The 25986-nt window shown below is 42.5% G+C and overlaps 1 protein-coding gene across 6 annotated transcripts in view; it reads left to right on the top strand.

Annotated features, from left to right (window-relative positions):
- DYM (dymeclin) overlaps positions 1-25986 on the top strand; it is a 292392-nt gene that overhangs the window by 112649 nt on the left and 153757 nt on the right. For all 6 annotated transcript variants that reach the window (XM_053297362.1, XM_053297363.1, XM_053297361.1 and 3 more), the window contains 2 exons: positions 15879-16061; positions 17586-17764. In XM_053297362.1, the coding sequence (XP_053153337.1) occupies positions 15879-16061; positions 17586-17764 (362 nt within the window). The remainder of the gene's footprint in view (positions 1-15878; positions 16062-17585; positions 17765-25986) is intronic.

Genomic DNA, 25986 nt, shown 5'->3' with positions numbered 1-25986 from the left:
TTGCTGCTGTACTGAATACCTGGTTGAGAGGAGATAATGTGGGTGAGTACTGATTCAGATGTCTTATCCAGCCAGATCTCTGCAATATAAGCATAATTGGTAGCCCTGTCCAAAAGATTATTTTCAAACTTTTATATTTAACCTTTATACTATAAAAGCACTTAAAGCAGTTTGCAAATGTAAAAGTGTTAAAAACTAAATATTTAAAAAAATCTAAATATACATAAAATAATTCAAAAGATGGCAAAAGCTGTTAAAGAGAGAAAAATATAGTTACTGTTAAATTAAACTCAGGAAGACAGTACAGGCTTAGCCCAAAGTTGAAAAGATAGTAATGAAAATGCCTACACAAATATGTCTTAAGAGTGCATTCCAAAGCTGGGTGTCATGAAAGAAAAGGCTCTCTCTCCAGTAGTCATGTGCCTACATTCTGAAGGGCGTGCTTGGAGAAGGGATTGTTAGTCAACTATATTATGGATGGCCAAAGTTTTGTATAACAGTGTTTATATATTCAAGAGCAGCAGTGAAATATCTTGACCATCTAAGCTTCTTGTCTTTGGAGGGGCTGCAGCAGGATAGGCGAAACATACCCCCCCATAATTAATTAAAACTGCTGGGGAATATGTTAGGTCTGTCCTTTTGTCCCAACGTGCCTTTTCCCAATTCCACATTGTTACCTGACTGGTACAGTATACCCAATATCCGCCCCCCCCCGCGCGCACACACACACACACACTCTTTGACAAAAACAAACTGATTTTGCTGTAGACATGAGTGGGGAAGTCAATCTCAAAAGGTAGAAGGTGGCCAAGATGAGAAATCCCTGAAAATAACATAGTCAAGATTATGAATGAAATTGCTGTCTCAATCCTGGTGTTAGCCCCACCCCAGTTAATTCCCTGCCGTTGCATCAATGCACGTAGAAGGGTTGAAAATCTCCCTTCTTGCACGCCTTTGTTCACCCTTCCCCCACCCCAAGCTTTTCCCATATTGGAAATGGTACCAGTGGATCACTCAGTGACCCATTATCACTAAATGTCAGCGCCAAAGAACACGATCTAGTGTCACTCTTTTGGAGGTCTGAGCCTTGGAAGACAAGGTTCAGCCCAGAGGAGGCAGCAAACTTTTGTTTTCTTTACTCAAGTAAGCAAGCAAATAAATATATAAATAAATGAACAAGAAAAGTATGTTATGGCCAGTCTTTTCTAGGGGTTGTTTTCTGGCTGGCTAGAAGTTTGTTCTTGATAGGGCAGCTTTTCAGTTGTGCCTAGAGAGACAGTGGGTGGGGCATTAGCTGCAGGTGAGTCACAAGGCTTGAGGGGGGTGTCACAGTCCTGAGGTGACTCCGTTTGAAAGCAGCACTTAAGAAGACAAGCTTCAGACCACAGGAGCTTGGTTCCCTTGTAATTTGCAAACAGGAGTTTGCAAACAGATATCAAAGGAGTTTTGCGTGGAGTTTAGCAGAGAGGTGTATGGGCAGGCACCCAAGTGGTCCCCCTTTATCACAAAGGAGAAAAGATAAGCATTACCCCACTTTTTTAATTTTCTAGGAGGACAGAGCTTAACACCTTTAATTAATAACTGCAGCTAAGACCTAGCTTTCAAGTAAACAAGCTCTACATATTCTAAATAGCCAATAAAACCAGTTATGAAGGTAGAATACCAGCAGGAGAGGGGGTGCTTCCCAGTGTATTGAACAGAGCATTGCATGTATGACTGTCTGCCTGAGGGGCAGAAATCATGGGTGTGCACTCAGTGAACAAGTTGGTTCCTTTGAAGCCAAGGTGGTTGACCTGGAGAAGCTTAGGGAGCAAGAGAGATATGCAGGTGAGATCCTCAGGGATGTGACAGAGGCATCGTACTCCCAGGCTGACAAATCCTCTACTGTCTTCAGCTTATACGCAAGTGGAGAAAGTCCAACACAGATGCGTTAGACTTCAGAAGAGAAAACCTCTCAAAAATAAGGGGACTGGTAAAAAGGAAGCTGAAAGGGGGAGAGAGAGTCAAATCACTCATGGAACTTATTTAAAACCACAGGACTAGAAGCTTTGTTGAAATATATACTGAGAAGGAGAAAAGGTACCACCAAGTTCAGGAGGATGCCAGCGTGGGAAGAGTCAGGGAAGCTATAAAAGGGAAGAAGACTTCCTTCAGAAAACGGAAGTCCTGCCCAAATGAATAGAACAGGAAGGAACATAAACTCTGGCAAAAGAAATGCAAGGTGACAATATAATAATGGAGTTTGAGGAGCATATAGCTAGAAGTGTCAAGAGGAATAACAAAAACTTGTTTAAAGATATCAGAAGCAGAAAACCTGCCAGGGACCCCTGGATGAGGGCATGAAAGGAATTGTTGAGGAAATAGCAGAAAAGCTGAATGAGTTATTTTGATCTGTCTTCACGGCGGAAGGTACTGGACATATACTCACTGAGCTTCTCAGGCTTGGAAGCTGAAGAACTGGGCCAATCTGAGGTGATGAAAAAGGATGTTCTATACTGTCTTGAAAAGCTAAAAATTAACAGGGCCAGTTACCATCCACCCAAGGAACCTAAATGTGAAATTGCTGATTTTCTGGCAAAAATATGTAACTTGTCCCTACAATCAGGTTCTGTACCAGAGGACTGAAAAGTAGCTAACATAACTCTGATTTTCAAAAAGGGATCCAGGAAACTACAGGCCGGTTAGCTTAACTTCTGTGCCGGGTAAACTGATGGAAAGCATACTTAAGGACAAAATAGTTAAACATATAGAAGAAAAGGCCTTGCTGAAGGAGAACCAGCATGGCTTCTGCAAAGGCAAGTCTTGCCTCACTAACCTTTTGGAGTTAGAGTGTCAACAGGCATGTGTATACTTGGACTTGCAAAAAGCTTTTGACCAAGTTCACCACCAACGGCTCCTGAGTAAACTTAGCAGTCATGGGATAAGGGGACAGGTTCATGTGTGGATCATAGCATTGTGGTAGACAGCTCGTTGAAAGTGTTGACTGTGCAAAACGTTGTGCAAAAAGGCCAATTCCATGCTAGGGATCATTAGGAAGGAGACTGAAAATAAATCTGCTAATATTATAATGCCCTTATACAAATCCATCGTGCAGCCACATTTGGATTACTGAATGCAGTTCTGGTTACCGTATCTTAAGAAGGACAATGAAGAACTGGAAAAGGTGTAGAAACCAAGATGATCGGAGTTTTGGAGCACCTTCCTTGTGAGTCAAGGCTACAGCATCTGGGGCTTTTTAGTTGGAAAAGGGGCAACTACAGGGGGACATGATAGATTTGTGTAAATTATTAATGGAGTAGAATTTCTCCCTCTCTCCCGGGGAATCCCATGAAACTGAAAGCCGGGAAACTTAGGACCAACAAAAGAAAGTACTTTTTCATAGATAATTATGGAATTCTCTGCTAAGGGATGTGGTGATGGCCACTAGCTTGGATGACCTTTAAAGGAATTCAGACAAATTCATGGAATTTATCAATGGCTACTAGTCTGGTGGCTATAGGCCACCTCTAGCCTCAAAGGCAAGATGCCTTTAAATATCAGTTGTAGAGGAGCAACAGCAAGAGAGAGGGCATGCCCTTACCTCTTGCTTGTGGGCCTTTCAGTGGCATCTGGTTGGCCACTGTGTGAAACAGGATGCTGGACTAGATAGGCTTTGGGCCTGATCCAGTAAAGCTGTTCTTATGTGGCATTCCCATTGGTCATCGATCTCCAGGTAGTATCCCTCATTCTTTCCTCATCCTTCCTTTTATGGCTGTGTCCAGAAGGTGTGTATATAGTGAGTAAATGCAGCAGGCTTGGGTTGTGTGAGACAGTGAGGTTCTGGTTCTGGCAGAGATGAGGCAACAAAAGTAGTATTAGAAATTACAATATCCGCTGTATATTGATGCAGCATTGACACACACGTATGACTATTCACAAACATATTTCAGGAAAGAATTTGAGTTTCTTTGGTTTTAAAAAAATCTGTTTTCTTTGTGCAGTGTGAAACGTCAGACATAATTCTAATAACAAAGATACCATTAAATATTAGAGGATATGGGTGTTTAAATTTATGGAGCCTGAAATTATGTGTTAAAAGTGACTGGACAAACAACCCATTTCGGCAAATGTGATTACAGGGGTAAAAGGGACTGGCTGAGCTGAGGAGAGAAAACACGGAGCAGGGTTGGCTGCTTTGCAAATATGTCCAGTCAGGAAGCAGTCATGCCAAGGCTCAGAGGCTGGAGCCTTGGTCTAGCCTTGCTGGTGCCAGCGATGTACAGAGGTCGGTCACAAGACCTTGCTATCTTAACTCACCCTGTCAGCTCTCTGCTCTGACTCTGGATGTGGCTTGCAAGTCAGAGGATGTAAGATCCAAACAGCTTGGCAGCAATACTGGTATACAGTATCCGTTATTCTGCATGAAAACTGACAATTGTACAAATGGTATGTGCACTTGAGGAACAAATATAAGGGGCATTTTTATTTTTATTTTGGGCTGCAAAATATGCAGAAATATTCCCAGTGAAAGTCAAGCTGTTTATTCACTCAAGAAACCTGGTGCCTTTAAATTAAAAAAAAAGTGGCTACTGCACACTAAAAAATTGGGAAAAACTGCATGTAATAGCAAAAGGAGTGTGTGTATATGAATGCACCTTTGCAAAGAGAAACTTAATGCAAAATAGTGCCAAGTTAAAACTGAGTAGCTTAAGAAAAGGAGAGGAGACCATTCTAAACAAGATACCTTAATCAAAATCAGTTGTTTGTAGCTCATATCTGGTTTCAAGTGTAGCAGAGGCACTTCATCAGTGTCTTATTATTGAAACTACCATTACAAGTGGCTATACTACATGTTTGCATTTGTTCAATGATTGTAGTCCCATTCCCTCCAGTAAGTCTGAAGCATGACAAAGAGTTTAAGAAAGTTAAAAAAGATACTTCCCTAGTGATAATAGCTGATAGAATGCCCTTGTCAAATTTTGCTTCTTTCACCATGTGAATGAAAGGAGAAGAATGACACTCTTTTTCTGTGCATAAGCTATTCAGATGTAACTAGGATAAGGAAGTCAGGGTTGGTTAAACCTCAATGGGATGATATGTGGATGCTCCAGAGCAGAAGCGGATATCCATGTTACCACAGGAGTAGAATCGCAGGGGTTCATTTCGCCGCTACTACTACGGATGCGGAAATTGTAAGCACAGAGTCATTGGGCTATGGAAATCCAGGGGTTTAGGTTCCCAGAGTTTGAAAAATTGGGTTAAAGGCCCTATAAATGTGGGGGGAGTGGTCTACTATGCTCCGCGGGTCCCCAATAGTGCAGGAATGCCCCCTAAGAGTAAAAAACTGGCCGAAAATCACGGTTTTCCTTGTTTGGCAAAATGAGCCATAAAATGGCTCCCAATCTCAAAATGGTAGCTGGAAGAGATCATTTCTGGCCATTCCCTACCCATCATTTTACCCTTTTTAAACGATTTCCCCCTGCGTATATCAAGGTTGGGTGTCAATTACCTGACCATGGATATTTAAAACCGTGGATAGTGAGTCCGTGATTAATGAGGCTCTCCTGTATTAGCTTCACCTTAACTATAGCAGTCTCTTCTGTATAGTTCGCACCTCCTGTTTTGTCTTGATGGCTATGTGTCTACAAACCTTTAACAGAAGGGAAATTTGCTATGAAACGGTCATCTTAAGAGTGTTCTGGAAAAATATAATTAAGAGTACAATTCAGACAAATAAAGCTCTTTTATCCTACTGATTTCAGTAGGAGAATTGAATCATGTTCAACACTCATTTAAAATCAGTAGAACTTTAAAAATGCTCAACTGGTTGGATCATGCCCTTAATTCCTAGGTTTGAGTGTATGTTGAAAGCTAGTTTAACTTGTTAGATAAAAACTAGTCCATATTTCCTCTATTCTGTTAGACTATAAATGGCATTGGGAAGGTAGTTACATCCAAGGAACTGAGGTGAAGAGGGGAAAAATTAAAATGAGATTTTACTGATCTTTATTTGCTATTTGAGGCTTGCATAAATTTAAATTCTGTTTTGCCTTGCTTAAAATCTTGTCATGTGCTCATATCTCAGAGCTAAAATCTGCAAGTATTCAAAACTGACTTCCTTTTGTCAGACTTAAGAACATAAGAACAGCATTGTTGAATCGGGCCCATGGCCCATCTAGCCCAGCATCCTGTTTCACACAGTGGCCCACAAGATTTATTTATTTATTTAACACATTTTAATACTGCCCAAAACTTGCATCTCTGGGCGGTTTACAACAAAATAAAAACAGAAAGTAAAACATTAGTTAAAACAAAAACAAAAAGTTTAAAACACCACAACAATCTAAAAATTTTAAAACAATATTTCAAAACAGCATTAAAACCATTAAAAACAATATTAATTAAAAGCCTGGGTGAACAGATGCATCTTTAAAGACTTTTTAAAGCTGTCAGAGATGGGGAGGCTCTTATTTCACTAGGGAGTGCATTCCAAAGCTTCGAGGCAGCAGCGGAGAAGTCCTGTCCCTGAGTGGCCACCAGACCAGCCAGTGGCAAACGCAGATAGACCTCTCCAGATGATCTCAGTGGGTGGTGGGGTTCATGACAAAGATGACATTCTCTTAAATACCCAGGGCCTAAGCTGTTTAGGGCTTTATAGATTATAACCAGCACCTTGTATTTTGCCCAGAAACATATCGGCAGCCAGTGTAGCTCCTTCAATACAGGAGTTATATGGTCTCTCCGAGATGACCCAGAGACCAACCTGGCTGCCGCATTCTAGACCAACTGTAGTTTCCGGACTACACACAAGGGCAACCCCACATAGAACCCATTACAATAATCCAGTCTGGAGGTTACCAGCATATGTACCACTATACTCCTCACTTTGGAGAAGTTTCCTCTTCCGAAATTCAAAGTATTTGTGTTAGACTTCCTTGGTGATTCTCTCCCCGCATGAATGCTGAATTTGATGGCACTATGGTCACTGTTCCCTAAAGGGTTGATGACACTGACATCACGCACCAGGTCCTGGATGCCACTCAGGATGAAGTCCAAGGTAACCTTCTCTCTGGTTAGTTCCAAGACCAACTGTTCTAGGGCACAGTCATTCAGCCTATCTAGAAATTTGACCTCTTTGTCATTACCTGACTGTGAATTTACCCAGTCTATGTGTGGGTAATTGAAGTCACACATTATTACTGTCCTGCCTCTCCTTGATGCTTCCCTGATTTCCTCCTGCAACTCCCAGTCACTGTCAGCATTTTGATCCGAAGGGTGATAGCACATCCCCAGTAGCACATTTCCTTTCAGGCCTTGTATTCTCACCCACAGGGTTTCTGTGGAGGACTCTGGTCCTCCTAGGTTTTCTACCTTGTTAGATTCCATCCCTTCTATAACATACAGTGCTACTCCACCTCCAAGGCACCCCTCCTTGTCCTTTCTATAGAGTTTATATCCAGGGATAACAGTGTCCCACTGGAGCAAATGGTCATACATGTGCCACTCTGTGCAATACACTGGGAAGTGCCCCTCCCCTGCTGACTTTCTGTCTTCATACTGGTTTTGTTGGCTGTTTACAGTATTTAGAGATAGTTTATTAGGATAGGTCTCGGCTGTAATGGTCAGCTATTTAACTGTCTTAAATTTCGCTATTAAAATTCATCAACTACTTAACTGGTGACTGTGTCACCTAGAAATGATCCTTTCATAATTAGTTTCCAGGTGTCCTTTCTTCTGTAATTATCTTAGTCAAATGGCTAATTATCTTAGTCAAATATCAGTAACTGGATTTAAGTTTGTACTTTTAATGAGACACACAATCTGTAAAATGCTGTTGGAAAATTTAAGATTTTACTTAAATACAGTGTGTTGGTGTGTCAGTTTGAAGCCTTATTATCTGATTCTTAGATGTGTCTGTACTTGAGCTATAGTATTTTTGTATGCTTGAATATTTGAGAAAAACAGTTTACAATCTTTTAAGTCTTGTAATTGCAGTACCTGCTACATGACAGAAAGTACGTCTGCTTTCTTGACATATCGAGGGCTCCTGTTTGTTGCCATGCCCAGAGCACCAGGGATGTTTGAACCTGATGGACAAATTAGCTTCATTTATGTAATGTCTGATGTATGTGTTCAGTCTCTGGGATTTTAGCAAAAACTAAGTCTTTCACCAGATCAAAAGAATAAATAGTTTGATTAAATATGCATGTGGTTAAGATGATTCTGAAGAAGGAGCATACTTTGCTTTTAGATGGCGCACATGTATATGTAGCTGTAGGAACCGGTTCGGAGGCCATGTTGGAGGCCTCCGGACCGGTCCGGCGGTCCGGCACTGAGGGGGGGTCTACCTTTAAGGGCGGGGGGGTAGAACTTACCCCTCCCGCTGCTCTTCCCCCTCTGGCGCTGCAGTTTAAATCGAAGTTTTTGGGGTGGCAGCGTTCCTCCCTGTCGCCCCTGCCCCCATCGTTGCCAGGAAGTCTCACTAACAGGAGCATGCATGCGTGCATCACAGCGCACCCGTGCCCGTTGCCGCCATGCGTGCACGCCACCTACGTCACACGCGCCGCGCGGTTCCATGCACATCCCTATGTAGCTGCAGGTATCAGCTTAGTAGAGGTATTCCTTCCTCTACATATATGTATGTGAGTGAGTGAATAAAAAAATTGTATCTGTTTTGTTATCTTTTTGAACTGCCCCAAGGAGGATTGTGCTGGAGGGGCAGGACACAAATATTTTAATAAATAAAAATAAAATAAGATGATATCTGATGTCTGCTGTATTTAGATTCTTTTAAAAAGAGTTTAATGTGGTCCAAGTAATTGAGGATGCCTATTTCATTCCTTTGAAAGTTTGCAACCCTAGTGAACATTTGTCAGCTGAAAGATCATAAACCAAAGAGAGATCTTAAGCAGGGGTTGGCAGCTTTTCAGAAGTGGCGTGCCAAGTCATTTATTAATGGCTTCACATGCCAGTAATACAGGTATTAGTAAACCATATGTGGCCCTGTCCTTCAAACTACTATAGGCATTTTCATAATTTCCAGTCTTCCTTCATACGAATGTTTACTGCAGTATGATACACCCACGGTCGGTCTGTGGCATATTGTGGTTTGCATAATGTGGAAGTTTCTGCTTTGGCATCAAGTGCAACCTCTCACCTTTTTGCTCGCTTGAAAATTTTGGCTGAGATGTGACATGCTCAAAAGGAGAGAATGTTGGACTTGCCGGGGGGCGGGGGGGGACTAGAGATGCACACAAAATGGTTCGGTGGGAGGGGTTACCTTTAAGGAGCAAGGAGGGTGCTCTTTTCCCTCTGCCGCATTTCCCCCGCCAGTGCTGTGCCCAAAAATTGCTGGTGTGGGGCAGCAGTGTATCCTCTTGTCACCCCAGTCAGCATCAGACCAGAAGTGGCCGGTGTACGACATGCACAGCGCCGGTGGGGGAAATGTGGTAGAGGGTAAGAGCACCCTCCCTGCTCTTTAAAGGTAACACTCCCCCCAAACCTGCTGTCTGCCATACCTAGGGGGAACCCTCTGTGTGCAGAACCAGTATGTCAAAGAAGCTGGCATCCTATGCACAGGCAGGTTTTGTTTGAGTGAGTGGGGAAGCATGCAAACAACTTCATGATATATGAGAACTTTACTTTTGTTTAGCAGAGACACCATGTGACCAAAATCCACTTTGGGACTGGCTTGTCTGGTGCTGCTCAGGAGTTCATAGTGGCCATGACATCTATGGGCCTCTCCCAATTAGTTCTTGGACATACGCATGTTGCTGGTCACATTCTAGATTTGGCCTTTTTCTTGGATCAGGGTGTTCCATGGCTGGGGTCTTCTGTAATTTCCCCATTGTCATGGATAGACCACTTTCTGGTTAAGCTTGGTCTCACAGTCATGTTTGACCCCTGCAAGGGTGGTGGAACTATTAGAATGGTCCACCTGAGAAGGCTGTTGGATCCAGTAGGATTCCAAAGGGCCTTGGAAGATGTTGGAGTTGGTTCTGCTGGTGATTCTGTCTATGCCCTGGTGGATACCTGGAACATGAAACTTACCAGGGCAGTAGACACAGTTGCTCCTAAGCGTCCTCTCTGACTCGTCCTCTTGGACTTCAAAATCGGCTCCATGGTATACAGAGAACTACGGGAGCTGAAGCGGCAAGGTTGATGGCTGGAGCACAAATGGAGGAGGACTCATCTTGAGTTTGATATGACACAGCATAGAGCCCATTTGAAGGCCTATGCTGTGACGATACATGTAGCAAGGAAGCGATTTTATTCTGCATGTATTGAGTCTGCAAGTTCTCGTCCAGCAGAGCTATTCCAGATAGTTAGGGGTTTAACTCAAGCCCCTTCTTTTTCCAGAAACAATGTCTCACTGTGACACCTTCAATGAATTCTTTGCAGATAAAATCTCTCTCATTTGAGCTGATCTGGACTCTAATATTTCTACAAGGCCAGTTAGGGAGGTGTCTCAAGATTAGATTGGATCACTCTTGCGAGATTAGATTGGTTCAGTTTCAATTTGTGACTTGTGAGAATGTGGACAAGCTGCTTGGAGCTGTAGGGCCTACCACCTGTTCTTTGGATTCTTGCCCAACATGGCTGATTGTTTTATTTTATTTAGCATATTTTATACCATCTACAACCTGTGTCTCTGGGTGGTTTACAGTTAAAATCATTTAAACATTAACATTAAAATCATTTAAAACCCCAACATTAAAGCATTAAAACAATAAATCTAATTACAAGCCTGGGTGAATGAATATGTCTTCAGTGCTTTTTAAAAAAACTTGCAGGGAGATTGTTGGTGCTGGCCTAGTTGATATCATTAATACCTCACTGAGGGCAGGATGCCACCTTGTTTGAAGGAGACAGTGGTTAGACCCTTCCTTAAGAAGTCCACTCTGGAGATGGATAATTATAGGCCAGTCTCCATCCTCCCATGGTTGGGTAAGATGATTGAGGGGGTGGTGGTTGACCAGCTCCAAGCCATCTTGGAGGAAACTGATTATCTAGATCCATTTCAGACTGGCTTTAGGACGGGTTATGGGGTTGAGGCAGCGTTGGTCAGCCTGATAGATGACCTTCATCAGGGAATTGATAGAGGGAGTGTTACTCTGCTGGTTCTTTTGGAGCTCTCAGCGGCTTTCAATACCATTGACCATTGCATCCTTCTGGTGGGTCGCCTGAGGGATTTGGGGATAGGAGGCATTGTTTTATAGTGGTTCCGCTCCTATGTCTTGGGCAGACTTCAGATGGTGGTGCTTGGTGACAATTGCTCTTCAAAATGGGAGCTACTATATGGAGTCCCTTAGGGCTCCATTCTGTCACCAGTGCTTTTTAACATTTACATGAAACATCTGGGTGAGGTCATCAGGGGATTTGGTGCTGGGTGTTATCAATATGACACCCAAATCTGTTTCCCCTTGTCATTGATATCAGGAAGTGGTGTTAGCCCCTTAAATGCCTGCCTACAGGCAGTAATGGGCTGGATAAGGGATTATAGACTGAAACGGAATCCAAGCAAGACAGAAGTACTCATTGTTTGGGGTTGTAATCTGCAAGATGGGGTAGAATTTCCTGTTCTGGATGAGATTACTCTCGCCCAGAAAGAACAGATTCATAGCTTGGGAGTGCTCTTGGACCCAGGACTCACCATGGTGTTTCAGATTAAGGCTGTGATCAGGAGCACTTTCTACCAACTATGATTCAACAGCTGCACCTGTTCCTTGAGGAGAATGACCTGAAAACTGGTACACCAGCTGGTAACTTCCAGGTTGGACTACTGCAATGTGCTCTATGTAGGGCTGCCTCTGTATGTGGTTTGGAAACTTCATTTAGTTCAAAATGCGGCATCCTGATAGGTCTCTGGGGTATCCTGGAGAGACCGCCTTATGACTGGCTAGGTGGGAATCTTTTTATGCCTGTTCTTAGACAGTTGCACTGGTTGCCAATATGTTTCCGGGCAAAGTACAAAGTGCTAGTTATTATTTTTAAAGCCCTAAATGGCTTAGGTCCCAGTTACCTGAGAGAACGCTTTTCACTACAAGATCCCCACCGCTCATTAAGATCAACAGGAGGGATCTGTCTTTGGGTGCCACCAGTTAATATGGTGGCAACCTGGGATCGAGGCTTCTCAGTTGTCGGCCCTAGGTTGTGGAACGCGCTCCCTGGATATGAGGATTATCTTCCTTGAAGGCCTTCAGGAGAGCCTTAAAGACCTAGCTTTTTAGCCTGGTTTTTAATTATATCTAATTTGGATTTTAATTTTAGTGAGTTTTCATCTGTTTTAAATGTGTTCTGATTTTAATTTTTATACGTGTGTTTGATTTTGGTGTGAACCATCCTGAGCCACTTTAGGAAGGCCGGTATAGCCCCTGGTGGCACAAAATGAGCCCCTGGTGGCACAGTGGTAAAACTGCCGCCCTGTAACCAGTTCGATCCTGGCCAGGGGCTCAAGGTTGACTCAGCCTTCCATCCTTCCGAGGTCGGTCAAATGAGTTCCCAGAATGTTGAGGGCAATATGCTAAATCATTGTAAACCGCTTAGAGAGCTCCGGCTATAGAGCGGTATATAAATGTAAGTGCTGTTGCTATTGCTATTGCTATATAAATTGAATAAATAAATATAAATATCAGAACCATTATAAACGTGTTCAAACAAAGTTTAGTGCAAGGCAAAGCTGGTTTTTTAAGTGTTGTGGGGCAATGAGTATACTTTATAGAAGTATGTTTGATTAGACCACCTAGTCAACTGTTACTGTTGCATCTGTGATTGCTTAAGAGAGATTTCATCACATTTGTTTTATAATCAAATTTAGTTTTTATACAGTATGCAGTTTGATGCGTTCTGCTTGCAGGCATCATTAATGCTTCTGTGTAATGGAGTACTAGCTATTCTTTTAAGAATATAATATATTTTTTTGTTACATTTCTATCCTGCCCAAGGTAGTCAGGGGTTAACTGCTTTTTAACTGCTTTTTAAGCAGTTAACCCCATAGATGGGGTTAACTGCTTTTTAAATTAATAAGTAGATGACATTCCCCCCAAAATGTCTAAAAAAAATAGTTAACAAAAAGTTCTCCTAAACTTGTTAAAAGGGGGCGGGGTTATAGAAACTTGAGATGGATGAGTTAAGAAAAATATTAATTGAACAGTAGGGGAGGCAGATCTACTCAACACCTGTCCTTAATATTTATGTTGATGTATCTTTTGTGAAGTCTCATATTGGGGCAGCTCTTTGTGGGCCTCATCCTGCCAATTCAAAGCTATGTGGGAAGCCTATTACTCAACAGTAAAATAGAAGTAAAATAAATTAATAAAGAAGGTATGAGAGTTTGGCCAATAATGCTGTGGAGTAGAAGATTTGATATCACCAGCCATGACTACTTTGTGCTTTTCCATTCTCTTCCCCATTGCTTAGTGGAAGTTCATTTGGGGAGTGGGGTTTGTCACTCACATGACTATGAATACATGAACCACCTGTTGTGCTCACTTCATACTTACTGTGTATTGTTTTCTGGTGTGTGAAAACGTATGGTCTAGACTCTTGCATTCTCCAGTGATAGGCTCTTTGTTTACCTGTATAGGGAGATTTCATCTTTGCACGCCCCCCACCCCATTACAGCTGTACAAATAAGGCTCCTGGGTGCCCATACCCATGAAAGACTGAAAGCAGAGGCATTATACCACCCATCTTTTGCTTTCTGTGGGACTTGGTTGGCTGAATGGAGTTTGGACAAGTGTTCCATGTTGTGATTGTGCTTTGTGCCCTTTTACATTTTTTATTCATCTTTTCCTTCTTTCTTGTGTGCTTATAGTCCCATATGTGTGTAAAAAGAGTGATATGGCTCTGTGCAGAGTATCTTGAATGTGTGAGATGTGTTCCCATGCTGCAACTGATATGTGTATCTGTGATAGGGAGATTCTACTATTCTCCCAACTGCCTGGATGCAGGAGAGTGGAGTTCTACATAGGGTTGTGCACTGAGTACAGTGGTGTATCTTTTATGTGTGCATGTTATGTATCTTAGTAACTCAGAGTGGTCTCCTATCTATGTTCCTACTCATCTTCAACAAATGAGGCTCCCATGTGTCAAAACTGGATGATAGCTGTTAACGTGGGCTTATTCACATCTACCAGTGCTTGAATTGCAGGGGGGGGCAGTGAGACCCATATCACTTAGCTACTGGTTTTGGAAGGTCATACTGCCAGGGGGTATATGATATAGCTAAACAAGAGATGGGCTTGTGGGTTTCATTAGAGATCCCCTACCTATTCTGCTGGGATTTGAGCATTTATATCTTGCAGTGTGGGAACTCTTTCTTATGTAATACTCTCCCATGATGTGGATATGTTCATTTGAATAATGTGACCACGGAGATCGGACATATCATATGGGTCTTTGCCATGCAGTTAGTATCCAGAGGGAAGATGCTGATAAAGTTGGCAAGACTCATACCCACACAGTTACATATTCATGCATTCATGAATATGTAACATGTGTAACATGCATTCATGAATATGTAACTATGAAGAAACAGTTTCCTTGATGTTAGCTGTGCGTGTAGAGATCTGAGATAGCCTTTTACAAAGTTGTTAGCGGATAGATCTATCAAGAACTGTTCACTATGATAGCTAAATGGAACCTCCATGTTCGGAGGCAATATGTCTAAGTATTGAATTTTGGACACACAGTGTCGGTTATCTTTATGTTCTGCTGCTTGTGAGATTCCTGAAGTCTTTTATTGTCTGGTGTTGAAAACAGATGGACCTTGGTTCTTAACCACCTTACTCTTCATGAATAATTTATCAGTCATTTTTGTGTGTTGTGTACCACAAAAGCTAACCCTGATCCTGGGATGATGGATAGGATGCTGACTAGCCTGGCTGTCCCTACATCACAGTCCCATGCCACCCTTTCTCCAGCCACTTATGACTTTGTGTCAGCTACATCAGGACAACTACAAGGACATAGCTACAATTGAACAAGGGTCGGGGGGATGGACCTGGGCCCCTGAAGTGGGGAGACCCCCACTAGCTGGGTGACAGCTTGCTCTTTGCACTCCCCCTCGTGCCTCTCTGAGAAGACAGGGGCCCATCTTGATGTTTTGTTCCAGGGCCCACTCCAGCCTTGCTACACACCTGGATAATTGTCTTGTGTGTCTTGTGCTGGCATAACACTGCTTGCTGCTTGCTGCGTGTAGTGTCTGTTTTGCACCAGCACAAACAGATTTGCATGTCTTCCTCCCTTGTGGATGCGCACACTCTCTGCTGTTGGCACTGGATGATGTCATACCACAATTTGTGCACTGACATCTAGTATTGTGGGAGATGTTTATTTGATACCAAGCAGCATTGGCTCCAAGTTTCAGGGCACCCTCAGCAAACTGCTTCTCATGGGCCCTCTCCTACCTGGATCATCCTAAGTTTCTTGGTGGGTTACTTTGTCAAATGGGTTGGAGAAGAGGATGTGGCAATGGAGCAACTCTCTTAGCAAAGAGAGTCACCACTACACAAAGGCTATGGGCAGAGAGGTGGTCTCATGGCTCTGGACCCTCCATAGCTGCACGATAATACCAACTCCGGATGGTCCTGCTACCAAGTTAATTACAGTTGTAGAAATGGGTTGCATGTCTGCTTGTAATTAAAAGCAGTAATTGCATACTTGGATTAGTCAAATTCTCAGTTCTGGGATTGTTTCAGTCTTACCTCTGGGTTTTTATTGATCAAAGTATTATGTCCTGTCTGGATGAAATGTGAATGTGCCTGCATACCTGGGCTAAACTTTTAAATCTTCTTTTTAATCTGTACAAACAGTGCTTGATGTATAGTTCTACTGTTGAGTGAAAACATTTGATTATCTCAGAAACCTAAAGCAAACTTTCCCCCACTTCCATTTAGCTGGTCTATGGACTGTGTTCACATTAGGAGGTGTGGGAAGCAAGCGGACGCCTCAGCAAGAGGAGTCTTCACCTCTAGCTAATCAGAGTCTTCTGCTACTGCTAGTGCTAGTGAATCTGACTGATGCACCAGATACTCCAAATCCTTATAGACAAGCTATCATGTCCTTCAAGAACACACAAGGTATGTACCTCTTTAAAATTAGCAAGAAGCAAAGAAAAAAAGGGGGGGGGGAAGCGAGGGTTCATACTACTGAGCCATCTTTGGAAGGGCAGTATATAAATCAAATCAAATAAATAGATAAATACTCTGGATTGAGCTTGAGTCTTAGATCAGCCTACAGGCTTGTTAGTCAGTCAGTCTCAGACAAGTCCCACCCTGTTGGTCTCTGTTTTCTTTTTGTGAAAACAGGAATAAAAGTAATGACATAATTCAGAAAGATAAAAAAGAAAAGCAACTGTAAAGTTGAATTTATAAGTAAATGCTACAGATAATGATTCAGTGCCATGCTGTGTAATTTCAAAGTATAAGAAACCCTCAGTATTCACAAAGGTTCTGTTCCCAGCTAGTGCCTCAGATACCGAAACAGTGAATATAAAGTAAGTGGGGCAAGAGCAATGCAGAGGTTAGGTTCCTGGAAACACCCCACCCCAAATCTCAGAGAAAATGGGCAAAATGGGAAACTGGCCTGGTTAAGGAGGATATTATAGTGGGGGGCATTTGCAGAGAGAATGAGTGGGTGCAGGGAGTGCTAAGCATTCTTCCTACCCACCAGTTCTCCCCTGCAAATGGGTCTTCTGCCCTTGCATTTATGTTGATGGCAAATATGGACTTGGTAACATATGAACCCTATATGTCATTAATATATATGAACCCTATATGTCATGAACCCTACCGGTATCGCCTATTAAGATCACCTTGGGAGGTCTGATTACGGTTGCCACCAGTTTTTTTGGTGGCGACTCAGGACCAGGCCTTCTCTGTGGCTGCCCCGGGGCTTTGGAATATGCTTCCGGTAAAAACAAGAGCATCTCCATCTCTGTTTGCTTTTAGGAAGACTCTCAAGCCTGTTTTCTCAGGCTTTTAACTGAAATTAATTTTAAATTGTAATTTTTATTTCATGAAATTTTTTTAAAAAATTTATTCTGTGAAATTGCTTTAATTGTTTATACTATTTTATATTTGTTGTGTGTTAAATTGTGTAAATCATGTAAAGGTAAAGTGTGCATGTAGAGATACACATAGCAGGAAGTAGATAGATAGATAGAAATTGATAAATTTCCTAGATAATTTATAGTTCCAAACTGACCTGAGTCAAAATATTGGTCTTTCTTGTCTAGAACTGTCTACTTTCACTGGTAATACTTTTCCAAGTGACCAGGCTTTTCCAGCCGTACTGCTTGAGATCCTTCAACTGGAGATGCCAGAGACAGAACCTGTGCAGCCCTACTACATGCAGAACGCATGCCCTCCCACTGTGCTATTGACTAGTTATATTTAAGTTAGAGAGCATGGATGGATTTGGTTTTTGTTAGTGAATACAAAAGGTTGTGGAGAACTGAGCCAAAGTGAATGTTGTCTTAAGTAACGAGCAGCTATAACCAGCTGTCTAAGAATACGTGATCTAAAGCTTGAAGATTGGCGAATAAGAAGAAAATAATAAAACCAATGAAATGAATCATTTGAAATCTGTGTTTTTTCTTTCAGATAGCACAGTTCTTCCTTCACCAAATCCTTATACTTTCCAGATTAATTTTAACAGTCTATACACTACTTTGTGTGAACAGCAGAATTCTGATCAAGCAACCCTCCTTTTGTATACTCTGCTGCATCAGAACACCAATGTTCGAACATATATGTTGGCTCGGACAGATATGGAAAATCTGGCAAGTATTTTACTAAATACTTAACGATTCTATGATTGATATTTAACAGCTTGATTGTGAAGTTTTTATATTGTACTGTGGCATACTGCTTATTTTTTAATATCAAGATGTTCCTTTGCTGCTGGCTCCAAGGAGTGGGTTATCCTCTCCATGTGGCTCGCGGGCAGAACTATGCAAATTAGTTGAAGACTATTTCTACCCTGGGTCTACAATCCTCTCCTACCACAGAAGTTCAACTGCTTACTAAAGCGCATTGGTGTTTCCAAAACAAAAAACCAATGACTTTGCATTGCCTTTCCCAGAACCATTCATGGAGGCCATGAAACACGAATGGCAATAGCCGCATTTAACAGGAAATCTCTCGGGGTGGCTAACAAATTTACTCCTTTCAGCGGGAAGCCTCTGACCTACTTAAAATCCTCCCATGGATGCTCCCGTGGTGGCTTTGTTATCGAGCTCATGGTGAATCGGCGTTAAAGAACCCAACTGACAAACATCTCGAATTCGCCATGAGACATTCACATGAGGCCTCTTCACTGTCTATGAGGCCTCTTCACTGTCTTCATCGTTGCTGTTGGCCAGAGCCTCCCAAATCTGGTTGGATACAAGATCCGCCTACAGATCCTGCCTAGCTTAGACAACAATTGGTTAAACTCCAGAAAGCACAGGCGTTTGGATCCAATGCAACCCTGGATTCCATTCACTTCGTCTCCCATGCCTCTGTCTTTTCAGTGGTGAGACACCTTAACTTGTGGCTAAAATAAATCCAAGAACAACCTTACCTCAGTCCCATTCAGTGATACTTTTGGGAATGAGGCCCTCAAGGAGATCCAGTAGAAACAAAGGACTAATGGAAAGCAATGCTGTCAGATCATGCAGACTGGAACGCTTGCCTCCCAGAAGGCCCTTCTGCTCCTTCCATGTATTCAGACCATAGTCCAGAGGACATGACTGTGACTTCAGACACCAACGTACCCAATGGAATCTTTCATGCTCCAGAAGACAATTCAACACTAGCTGGGTAACTTTCAATGCTCAGGCCAGAAACATAAGACAACAATCCTGACTCGAAGTCAGCACCCCCCGGGTGGATGCCTGTCCACAAACTTTCACTTTTGGGAATCGTCCACCACAGACAGCTTGGTCCTCAACTCCATTGCAACCGGGTACAAGATAGAATTGGATACCAACCCACCCATCCGCTTCCTTCCAACATCCGCTTCTTGCTCACCTTCCAAACGCATGGGCTTGCAAGAGGCCATCTGACATCTACTAGCAATAGGGGCTGTGGAGCTAGTTCCTCCATCTCAACAGGGCAGTGACATCTATTCTATCTTGTTCATGGTTCCAAAGAAGGATGGCTCCCTATGTGTGATTCTGGACCTAAAGTCCCTCAATCGATGTGTGAAAAAGAGAAAATTCAGGAAGTAGTCCCTCCGGTCGATCGCAGAAGCCTTGCAACACCTAGACTTCTTGGCATCGATTGACCTCAAGGAGGCCTACCTCCACATACCCATTCACCCAGACAGCTGTCACCTCCTCCCCTTAAAATATGCGGGGGTCCACTATCAATACCAGGCACTACCCTTCAGTGTGTCCCCTGCACTGCTAATAGTGCACCTATGCCTACAGGGGGTTATGTTTTTGTTTACTTGGGCTATTTGCTCCTGAAGTCCCCATTGCTCCCATGAAGACAACCATTAAGGTCCTGCAGAACCACAGGTTTATCATCAACCACAAAAAGAGTCACCTCTGTCCATCACATCAAATTCTCCACTTAGGTGTTCTAATAGAGACAAGAGAGGACAGGTTGTTTCTATCTCCAGAATGCCTACAAACACTAAAAGAGGCAACATTACAGGTCATTGCACAGATGACGGTCACTCTGCCCAGCTTGACAAGGCTGCTGGGGCTGATGGTGTCAGCACTGGACTCAGTCCCATAGGCCCCAGCCCGCCTCCGCCCCCTACAGTGGTTCCTGTTACCACACCACCCAGACATTGTCATGAAATCCAAAAGGTCAGAAGTTCCGCCAACAGTTCTACATTCCTTCTCTTGGTGGACCTATCCAGGTCATCTCAAAAAAGGAAAAGAGTTCTTAGATCTGCCATGGATAATATTGACCACGGTTGCCAGCAATTGGGGGTGGGGTGCCCATTGCCTTGACATGTCAGCTCAAGGCAAATGGACACAGGTAGAATAAGCCCACAGCATCAACTGGCTGGAGCTTCGAGCATTCAGACTGGCTCTCCTGACTTTTCAAAACACTCTACACCATCATCACGTTCTGGTCCAGACCAACAATACCATGGTTCATAGTTCTTTAATGTTACAGCCACAAGCCAAAACAGAAGAAAAAGATTACAATTATATAATTGGTTACAGTTATATAATTGAATGTATGTAATTAAAACAGGCTGAAATTAGAATTAGTTAAAAAAAACCTGACAAAATTTAAAACATAATGATGATAAAAATTTAAAACAGTAAAATATCCTTATTAACCATCCGGTGACGTATATTTATGGTAGCAGCACAGAATTTAGCCACATTAGATGTAATTAAACACTCTGAGTCTGAAAGCAACAAGGAACAATAAAATTGCTCCTGTTGACCGGGAAATTTACAAAGCAAAGGTGTAATGAAAGATTCACGGATATCCTTGTAAAACAGGCAGAATAATAAAACGTGTTCAGTAGTTTTCACCTGATCCAACCCACAAGGGCAGAGTCTGTCAGCAAATGGAACCCCTCTATAGCGCCCTTCTACAACTGCCGAGGGTAAACAATGGCAACGAGCCAAGGTAAAAGCTTTCCTATACCTCGGAAATTCCAACCAGGTAAAATAATTCATTGCAGAGACTAGATATCTTCTTTCCTCTAAGATGTAAAATTTGGAGACCTTCCCAAGGTCATTTTGCCGTTCGGAGTCAAACACTCGTTGTTTAACCAGCAACCTTGCCTGATCAAATCCCAGCTTAGACAGGATTGTAACAGAAAGGCCCAAAGTAGCTATTTTAACCTCAATAGACTGGATCCACCTGGAGCCAAAATCATCCTGTAAAATTAGAGGAGCCAGGCCAACTGGATGATAAATTAGTTTGAGCCAGTAACAGAGTATAATAATCCAGATACTGGCCTCTACCCTAATAAAGCCAGTCTCCAAACGGGCAGCAGCATTTGAAACAGATCTTGGAATATTAAGGGCAGTTCTCAAAAATTTTGATTGTACACATTCCAAAGATGTTATATTTGGAAAAAGCCCCAGCTGCACTCCATAAAGTAGTCGGGACAGTGACTTTGCTTTGAATAGCTTAAAAGCTGCTGGTAAGTAGTAGCCACCTTTTGATCGCAAGTACCGTAGAATGGCAAGTGAGCTTTTCTGGGCATTGGAGGCTACGTAGTTCGCGTGGGCCTTCCTAGTGCCCCCAGCATGGAAAACTACCCCTAGGTACTTAAAGAATGATACCTGCTCAATAAGTTGACCCTCGATCCTCCAAGAGTGAATCTTAGGTCTCTGTGCAAAAGCCATTATTTTGGTTTTCTGGAAATTTATCTCCAAACCCTCTTTCTTGCAGTACAGACTTAATGTGCTCAGCGTTTTTTTGAGGCCAGTTGGCGTCCTCGACAAGAGGACCGCATCATCTGCATAAAGCAAGATAGATACATGCCTCCCTGCACATTTAGGAGGGTGGAATTCTAAATGGCTCAATTGTTCCACCATAGAATTTATGTAGTAATTAAATAATAGTGGAGCAAGTATGCAGCCCTGCTTAACACCTCTCTGAGTCACAATAGCACTTGTTAGATGCCCTTGAAGGCTGCATCTAACTTTAAGAGAAGTTTGCAAATACAGCACTTGAAGCAGGCATAACAAACGACGGTCTATGGAGGAAGTGCCCAGTTTTTCCCAAAGCTTCACCCTTGAAATAGAATCAAAAGCTGCCTTCAGATCTACGAAGGCAGCATATAAAGAGGTTGTACCTGGGGTGGAATATTTCTCAATAAGGTGTTGCAAAACTAAACAATGATCGATAGTAGATCGACCCTCCCTAAACCCGGCCTGTTCATCAGCAAGAATGTTCTCACGATCTAGCCAATCCTTTAACTTTTCATGTAGATGTTTTGCATAGAGCTTACCAATGATGTTCAGTAAGCTGATTGATCTATAGTTGGCCGGATTAGCACGTGTACCCTTCTTAAAAATAGGAACAACAACTGCAACCCTCCACGTTTTGGGGATTTGGCTAGTCCTATCTATATAAGTGAAAAGTGAGGCTAGGATTGGTGCCCACCATTCTGGATTATTTTTAATTGCCTCCGGGGGAATAAAATCTTCCCCTGGCGCTTTGCCAGGTCTTAATTGTGCAATTAAAGAAAGAATTTCAGAGATTGAAACCAGAGCCCACAAATGTGTAGACTCAATCTCTTGAAAAAGATGTTCAGAGCAAGCATTAGGGTCACTATACAGATCGGAGAAGTATTTCTCCCACACTTCAGGGTGGATGTGACAGCTAGACGGAGTGAAATTATAACTGGAGGGATACTTAACTAAGCGCCAGAATATCGATGAATCTTTAGTTCTGACCGCCTGGGCTAACCTCTTCCAATTCTCCCTCACAGCTTCTCTTTTTTTATGCCATTACAAGCGCTTATATCGTATTTTTTCCTGCCGCAGAATCTGAGCATCATGCCCACTAGAAGTTCTTTTATATTTCTGATAACTAATAAGAAGAGCTTTCCTGGCACCGACACATTCTCCATCGAACCAAGCTTGGGAACCCCTTTGACGGTGCCGAGAAGGCTTACAAGTATTACTACATAATAGCTGTTGACATTCGAGAACTAGGGCGTTATAAGATGTCAAAAGGGTAGGTGGTGAGTCGTTACTAAGAACACATTCACGTATATTCCTCAAATGATCAGAAGCCAACAGATCTTTAGACATTTGATCCAATTGAGTTGACCATCTTTTTCTGCGCATTGCATCCCCACCCTCAACAGGAAATGGGTACAAAGATTTTAAGTGTGGGTGAAGGAAGGGGGACTTGAGACAAAGAAAAATAGGTAAATGGTCACTATTAAATCTAGGGGTGACCTCCAAACTCTCCACATAAGGGAGAAGATTTCCTGAGGAAATGAAATAGTCAATAAGGCTCATCTTAGAACCTGCCAAATAAGTGAACTCAGCAGTGATCTTTGGGGACTGAGCCGTTCAGTATAGTGAAATTGACTCTAAAAACCATGCGACTTAGACACAAGCCTGCATGGTTAGATTTCATATCCTTAGAGGCTCGAATAAAAGGGAGTTCATCTACCCCTAAACTATTTGGGTAGGCCTTCTGTTGTGAGTATAAAGTAAAATCATCTGGGCCTATCCTTGCATTCAGGTCCCCCCCATTACCACAAAAGCGTCCAAAAAGGCAAATAAGAGATCTACAATATAATTTTCCAATTCAGACCAGACCACTCCAATCTGTGATTTTCTATTCTGCGGAGGAAGGTAAATATTAATGATCAACAGTTTATAATAACCGAATTGGATCAAAACAGCCATGGCAAAAGGTGTAAGAGTAGAGAGGAGTCTTGAAGAGGCTCGCAATGAGGTGGCAACAAGAACGCCCAACCCACCTTTACATCTGCCACGACCCACCCCCGGCGACGCTTTGCGTGTGTAAGACAAAAAGCCATCAAGGATTAGGTCATCCAACGTCCAGGTTTCTTGTAAAAGAATAATATCAGCGCTGGCAAGAAACTCCCTAAAAGAGGGATCAATTATAGAAGAATGCCAGCCCGATATATTCCACGTTAGAAGCCCTATTTTATTTTGTCATTGCAAAGCTACCAATGAATCTTCAGCAGCAAAATCATCCTCCCTGCAGACATTATTTGAGTGGTAAAATTCCTCAGAGGTCTAAAGGGATGAAACCCACCTCATCATCAGCCCAGGAGGTGATCGTAGGATGTGTTACATCTGAAGACATTCCCTTAAAGGGGTGAAACCCTTCCTGCATAACACCGCTACTCAGACTTCTGTTAACCGGAGGATCTTTTAGGTGAGATAGTCTGGCTACAATATCAATTTGCTCATTAACCGGGAGCTTTCCAAAACTTACAAACAGGGCTTCCTCTTCAGGCAAGAGGCCACCAATTTGACTGTCAGCCGCCTTTTTAGATTGCACCTCAATTATTTGGCGCTCATTAACTGGGAGCTTCCCCGTGCTTGCGGGCAAGGCTTCCTTTTCAGGTGGAAAATCATCCATTACACTATCAACCACCTTATTAGATTGTACTTCAATTATTTGATCATGAGGGCCAGTAATGTGCTTAATATTAAAGTACTGGAAAACTCTAGTCGCTCGAATTATACAACACTGAAGCACACTTTGATAGCTCAACAGTTGAGAAACCATAGCCTTGGAAGAAAATGTTACAATAGCACGAGCACTATAATAGTTAAAATACAGATATTGAATATCAAGAACATCATTGGCGGTAAGGAAAGTCAAGCCAAGCATTCTCATTAGATGAATAAAGTGAAGCTTTTCGTTCACGCTGCTGTAGCAGCCCTCGAGGCTTGGGGAAGTTAACAAGAGCTGCTTTGAAAGGGACCAGCCGCAAATGGCAGCTATTATCAGCTCCTGGGACAATAGGCTTCAGTAATTCAGGTGGTAAGGATGACTGGCTCAAAATGAAAGGTTCCCTCCTAGTGAGCAACCCTGAGTTCTCAGAGGTTTTAGCTGCCTCCCCAGTAGAGGGCTCAACCCCCAATATTTGCTCCAGAGGAAGCTCAACTGTCCCTTTAACAGCAGATTTCATCTTCTTCCTTTGATTTACTTGGTTCTTTTGGTTCCTGTCTCTGTTTTTAGTGCCAGCATGAGAGCTTTGTGGAGCATCTAGAATTTCAAATAATCTATTAAAGTTCATTTTTGTGCCCCGTCCTGATGCAATAGAAGACCTCTTATTTTTATTTTCGTTTTTAGTATTATGTTTGTGTTTATGTTTATTTTTGTTTTTGTTCTTATCTGTTTTTATATTAGTATTTGAGTTTTCCTTCTTCTGTGACCCTTTTTCTTTCGCCTTGGCAAGCTGAATAGGAGAATGTGTTATTCTTATTTCATCTGAATGTAAGGCAGTTGAAGATAAATTGAGCAGAGATGAGGAAGGATCATCAGTTGTTACATCAGCCTTCTTGGTGACCGTCGATTGTAGAACTGCCTCAGTGAGCGTAGTTAGCAAGTTCTTACACTCCTCAAGAAATGCTCTAATCAGTGGGATTTCCATGGACCAGGTGGAAGTGAGTCTGTTAATCTGCTCTTGCTGTTTAATCATAATTTCCATAATAGCAAGAGACCATTGGTCCTGATTACATGTGGAACCTCCATCACACATAGAGCCTCCATTATCGGGTGCAAAGGAAACTTGATGTGTTGTAACAGTATCTTTCCAAGTAGTATCCCCCAGACCAGAGTTAATTGAACTGGCAACTCTTGTCTTTGCATTAGCAATCTCTTGAGCCAAATTAGAGCATGTATTTTGCATCTCCTGAGTACTTGGGAAGTCCAGGCAGAAGGGTCCAAGAGACCTATCTAAGTCAGGAGTTGTCCCAGTCTTTTCTAAAGCCCTCACTGGGGTCAGCGTTGTAATGTCCACAGATTTAACAGGAGGAAAGAAGTCAGTCATAGTAGCCTGTCTATTATTTTTCCGGCCCTTTGTAAATTGTACTCCGGCCTCAGCTGGCAAAATGCCCAGCGTACGAGAAATGGCTCTAGTAAATACCATTTCACAAGGAGATGGTGATAGTTTATCCTCAAAAAAGAGATAATTGCCAATTAACAAGATATGTTGCCAGCTGCATTTAAAAGAAAAAAGACAAAAACACCAACCAAGCCATTAGCAGCATTAATGGACGAGCAAAGACTTCAAGGCTTCAGGAATTAAATCCACATAGGCATAGCTAACCAACCTTGTATCGGCGATTCGCATTTGAAAACAAATATCAAAGTCCTAAACCTTTGGCCAGCTTTTTCCGTTAAATCTCCCGGTTTGTTTGCATTCATTTGTTTAAATTCATTATCTTCAGCAGGAGCTCAGATAGCTGCGTCTGTGCTCGCCAACACCGGAAATGGAACCTATCATACCATGGTAAAAGTCCACATATTGTCGGCGAAGATTTCAGCTCCTACTCCTGGACCTGCTCAGCCAGGTCCTCAGAAGGGTACA

Source organism: Hemicordylus capensis, chromosome 2 (assembly GCF_027244095.1).
Source record: "Hemicordylus capensis ecotype Gifberg chromosome 2, rHemCap1.1.pri, whole genome shotgun sequence".
Taxonomy (NCBI): domain Eukaryota; kingdom Metazoa; phylum Chordata; class Lepidosauria; order Squamata; family Cordylidae; genus Hemicordylus; species Hemicordylus capensis.
The sequence above is the reverse complement of the archived record's forward strand: the minus strand, read 5'-3'. Positions and strand labels throughout refer to the sequence as shown.